Consider the following 4935-nt stretch of genomic DNA (forward strand, 5'->3'; position numbering starts at 1 on the left):
TGTATATGAGAATGTACAGGATTATATTACTAGCAGCACCGCTGTCTCTACCATCTAGTTAACAGCATGCCTGTCTCTAGCCCAGCTCATCACAAGCTGGTTTACTGCCATTCAGACCTTGAAAAATGGAGGAGGCCTGGAGGCAGGGTGGGAGATAGGAAAGGATAGGATGAGTCCAGTATCTCATATGTTAGCAGCACAAATAGCATTTTTTATTTTTAGTTTTTGGAGACAGAGTCTCGTTCTGTCACCCAGGCTGGACTGCAGCAGCATGATCTCGGCTCACTGCACCCTCCATCTCCCGGGTTCAAGCAATTCTCCTGTCTTGGCCTCCTGAATGGTTGGGACTACAGGCATCTGCCACCATGCCTGGCTAATTTTTGTATTTTTAGTAGAGATGGGGTTTCACCATGTTGGCCAGGCTGGTCTTGAACTCCTGACCTCAGGTGATCCACCCGCCTCAGCCTACCAAAGTGCTGGGATTACGGGAGTGAGCCACTGTGCCCAGACAGCAAAGAGCATTTTTTTTTTTTTTTTTTTTTGAGATGGAGTCTCGTTTTGTCACCCAGGCTGGAGTGCGGTGGCCAGATCTCAGCTCACTGCAAGCTCCGCCTCCCAGGTTTACGCCATTCTCCTGCCTCAGCCTCCCGAGTAGCTGGGACTACAGGTGCCTGCCACTACGCCCGGCTAGTTTTTTGTATTTTTTTAGTAGAGACGGGGTTTCACTGTGTTAGCCAGGATGGTCTCGATCTCCTGACCTCGTGATCCGCCCGTCTCGGCCTCCCACAGTGCTGGGATTACAGGCTTGAGCCACCGCGCCCGGCCGCAAAGAGCATTTTTTAGAAAACATTATTATAGACAATACTGGAATAAGATGACAAAATAGGAAATTACTTTTATGAAATCAACCACAATTTTAGCTTAAAAGGTCATTTAAATGAGATGTGAAAGTGCTTCCTAGACAGCAAAATAATATAAAGCACTTGGGCAATCTTAACTTCTGCAACACTTACCAGTTCTTCCAGATAGGTACTAAACTCTGCTATATAGGTAAGTGAATCTGAAAATATTATAGCAAATGCTCCAATGTCGACCTCATTCCGTTAAAAATACAACCATGAAATACAAATTATAATCAACTTTAAATAATATAAATAAACATAATACTCACGGCCCACTGTCCTAGTAAATTTACTAAAAAGTTGCCACTAAATCGAACAGACAGCATCTGGGAAATAACATACAGGTTTGACACCAAGGCCGACTGGAGGATGATGGGGATGTTGGACGTGTAGAAGAGTTTGATGGGGTAGCTGCTGTACTGTCCTCGGTAGCGGGCCGATTTAATGGGCAAGTCAACGCGAAATCCCTAAAAAAGGAAACCAAGAGTAAGTGGGGGAACTAGACACATTAAGAAAAGAACAGAGACCAGAGAGGGAAAACAAAGAACAGTGGGGAGGACGAAAAGACAATGCCGGCCGGGCGCGGTGGCTCACGCCTGTAATCCCAGCACTTTGGGAGGCCGAGGCAGGCGGATCCTGAGGTCAGGAGATCGAGACCATCCTGGGCAATGTGGTGAAATCCCATCTCTACCAAAATACAAAAAATTAGCCAGGTGTGGTGGCGGGCACCTGTAGTCCCAGCTATTCAAGAAGCGGAGGCAGGAGACTCGCTTGAATCCGGGAGGCGGAGGTTGCAGTGAGCCGAGATTGCACCACTGCACTCCAGCCTGGCGACAGAGCAAGATTCCATCTCAAAAAACATAAAAAATAAAAAATAAAAAAATAGCCGGGTGTGGTGGCACGTGTCTGTAATCTCAGCTATTCAGGAAGCTGAGGCAGGAGAATCACTCGAACCCAGGAGCTGGAGGTTGGAGTGAGCTAAGCCACCGCACTCCAGCCTGGGCAACAAGAGCAAAACTCTGTCTCAGGAAAAAAAAAAGCAAAGACAATGCTAACAAAGATGTTCTGCCTTTTAAAGTGTCCAGAGTCTGCTTCCTGCTGATGGGCCAAAACAAAAACCAAAAAAGTACAGAGACTCCAATATCTCACACCCTAAAATCAGAGTCTGGAGACTCGAATTGCAAAATTGTATTTCCCCTGATCTTAAACTCTGACTTGCCAAACACTAGCATGTCAGATGGCATTCTCTTCCAGAGCACAGTGAAAATCTACACCCCACTTACTTTGGTGAAAAAATTATACTTACTTGGAAATATATAACAACAGCAAACACAAAAACTGTAGCAATGAGGTTCATGAGATTGGGTAAGTTCTGCCGATAAAAAGCCTCCCGTAAAGCTCGGACTTTGTCTGTCCTGGTGGCCAACAAATGGAACAGAGCTATGACTGCACCCTCGAACTCAGTACCTGTAAAATCAAGACAGACACGACCTGTGGACTCATTGTCCAAAGCTGTCCCAAAGCTCAAACAAATAACTGGGAAAGTCCAGTATACAGCAGAAAATATGAGTCAAAAGAATTCGCCAATGTTTGCTTTATGATATAGCCATGTGAGCAGGTTCTACAAATATTTAGATCACTGAGGCAAATCTATCTTTTTATAGCATAAATCTGAAGTTTTCTCAAGAGACTATTCTTGATGAAAACATACAATGTAAAATTTACCAAAGCAAAATTTCATTCATAGAGATTTGCCTCTCCTTTACTTTAGGGAAGGAAGAGAGTATTTTTAGAAAAAATAAAAAAGCAGCAAAGCAGAGCAGAGATGTCAGAATTAAGAGATAGATGTCACTCTATCAAGCCTGCCTTGAAGTTTACTGCACCAAGAACATTAATAATCATTACGATTTTCTTAAGGCTGGGATCAGAGTTTAGGTATTAACCACTTAGGACAGTATCTGTTAGAAGTGGAGATGAGGAAGGGGAAAGAGAGAATGAAATATTTCAAAACTTCGGTGCTATTACAAAGCCAATTAGAAGAGCAGCAAAGTAGGAGTGCTCCGGGTGGATTCAATGAACAAGTCTTTTCATTTGAAAAATCTAAAATCCACTACCTTGTTATCCCCCCACGGATGCTGAAATCAGTCAAATAAATGACTTCTGCAGCAATGCCTTAAGCAAGGTTAACAAACGAAATTTTAAAAATCTGTTTGCAACCACTGAAATTTTAAATGAGCAGAGGCTGAAATTTGGATACTATTCTCTCTGAGGTAGTGTTGCTTACTCCACAAATCTCTGCTTATTAAGTTTTGAAGAATTCGCATTCCTTATCCCCTAGGAGAGCAAACCAGAATGGCTCTAGGCATGTACTGCGACACGATGGTTTTTTTCCAGCACACATCCAGCAAAACGCGTGCAGTTGCAGTCACTGTGCGATGTACCTCTGCCAGTGTTAATGGTAGTGGGACTAAAGGCCTTCCAGACAATGGTCTCACAGATGTTGGTGGCAATAAAGAGGGAAATCCCAGACCCCAAGCCGTAACCCTTCTGTAGCAGCTCATCTAACAGCAGCACAATCAAACCAGCAACAAACAACTGTGGGGAAAGAAATGCAAGTAAGCAGAAGCAAGAACAAACTCAAGAAAGGGGGAGAGGAACACCATTGGCTATTTTCAAGCTAGGGACGTTTTGAATATTAAGGCCTGACCGTTGCAATTTCACTATGATGACCAACTGCCTCTTTGGCCTGCTTTCATTTATTCAGGCCAATCCAGAACAGTAAGAGGACTGGAAATACTGTGGCATTATAAAGCAGACATTTCAACTTTAAAGTCTATTTACACTTATCTGAATAGTTTCTTTTGTAATGTTTAAATAAAGCCTGTTTGAAAAACACACTGAAACAAAAAAATGATCACAGTATTCCAGAATTTATGACAGCAAGAAACTGAAAACATCCCAAATACCTCTAAGGAAGTAAAAAGTCAGATGAATTCTGGTATAATAGCAAGATGGAAATGTACACTGCCATCAAAGGATAAGTCTAAGGGCTGTGCTGATCCTTTGAAAAAAGCATTATATATGTATTATATATATGTATATTCTATACAATGTGTACAGAATAAAAAACTACAACACAAATATGTACTCAAATATGTACTGCAGCAACAATGTAAAAATGCATTCTATACACATAGTGACAAAGATTGAATGTAAATTTGAAGACAGTTAAGGTTAAGCTCATAATGTTTTTAAAAATGAAAGCATACTAACTTTAATTTATGGGATATTGAAAATTCTGAACTTGCTTCTTGGAGAAGACATTCCTGTAAAAGCATGCATTAATGAAAAACAATCCCTAGCCTTTCAAGTGACCTCCTCAGTCATCTGACCCCTTCCCTGCACTGATAACCTAATCAAGACAGGAAGAAAACATGCTTCCATGCCCCCAACCTCACACATGTCCCCACTTTAAAGACACCCTCCGGCAGAAGTGACGAAGTCACTTCCATTCCTCCCAGTTCTCAAGCCGCCCACCCTCATTTTGTACCCACTTTACCCAATATCACCTGCTGGAAGAGTGACCAAACTAACCACATGGGACCCTTTTAGGCATGCTTACCTTACACAGTGTTGTTTTTTCCTTAACTGCCAATTCAATAGTTGGACAGAGCCTAACTTGTCTATTTACAGTCCTTTAGTCTGAGTTTCAATGGACAGGAGAAAGGGTACGATTCTCCAAACTTCTAGGAGAGATCATGCTAATCCTTTACTGCTTGAAAACCAAGTTTGACATTTTGACAAAATAATGTAGAGGTCAGGACTTACTACCGATTCTATTTAACCACAATCATGGCATGAGTGAACAGATACTCCCCAGCATAAACCGAGAAACCCACCCTATGCAGGAAATAACAGCTGTCCGTGAACACCAGCCACCAGACAGCGGCGTGATGGGCCTTGAGAAATGAGCTCTCCAGAGTCCCACAGCAGCTCTGAAACCACTCGCTCTCCAGACCCCTGTTCAGCACAG

The 4935-nt window shown here is 42.6% G+C and overlaps 1 protein-coding gene across 1 annotated transcript in view; it reads right to left on the reverse strand.

Moving 5' to 3' along the window:
* Positions 1 to 4935, reverse strand: part of SEC61A2 (SEC61 translocon subunit alpha 2) — a 42527-nt gene that overhangs the window by 6436 nt on the left and 31156 nt on the right. Inside the window, exons 7-9 of the mRNA XM_026454813.2 lie at positions 3344 to 3497; positions 2209 to 2369; positions 1172 to 1369 (exon numbers count right to left, since the gene is read on the reverse strand). Of these exons, the coding sequence (XP_026310598.1) occupies positions 1172 to 1369; positions 2209 to 2369; positions 3344 to 3497 (513 nt within the window). The remainder of the gene's footprint in view (positions 1 to 1171; positions 1370 to 2208; positions 2370 to 3343; positions 3498 to 4935) is intronic.

This window comes from Piliocolobus tephrosceles, chromosome 9, assembly GCF_002776525.5.
Source record: "Piliocolobus tephrosceles isolate RC106 chromosome 9, ASM277652v3, whole genome shotgun sequence".
Classification (NCBI taxonomy): Eukaryota; Metazoa; Chordata; class Mammalia; order Primates; family Cercopithecidae; genus Piliocolobus; species Piliocolobus tephrosceles.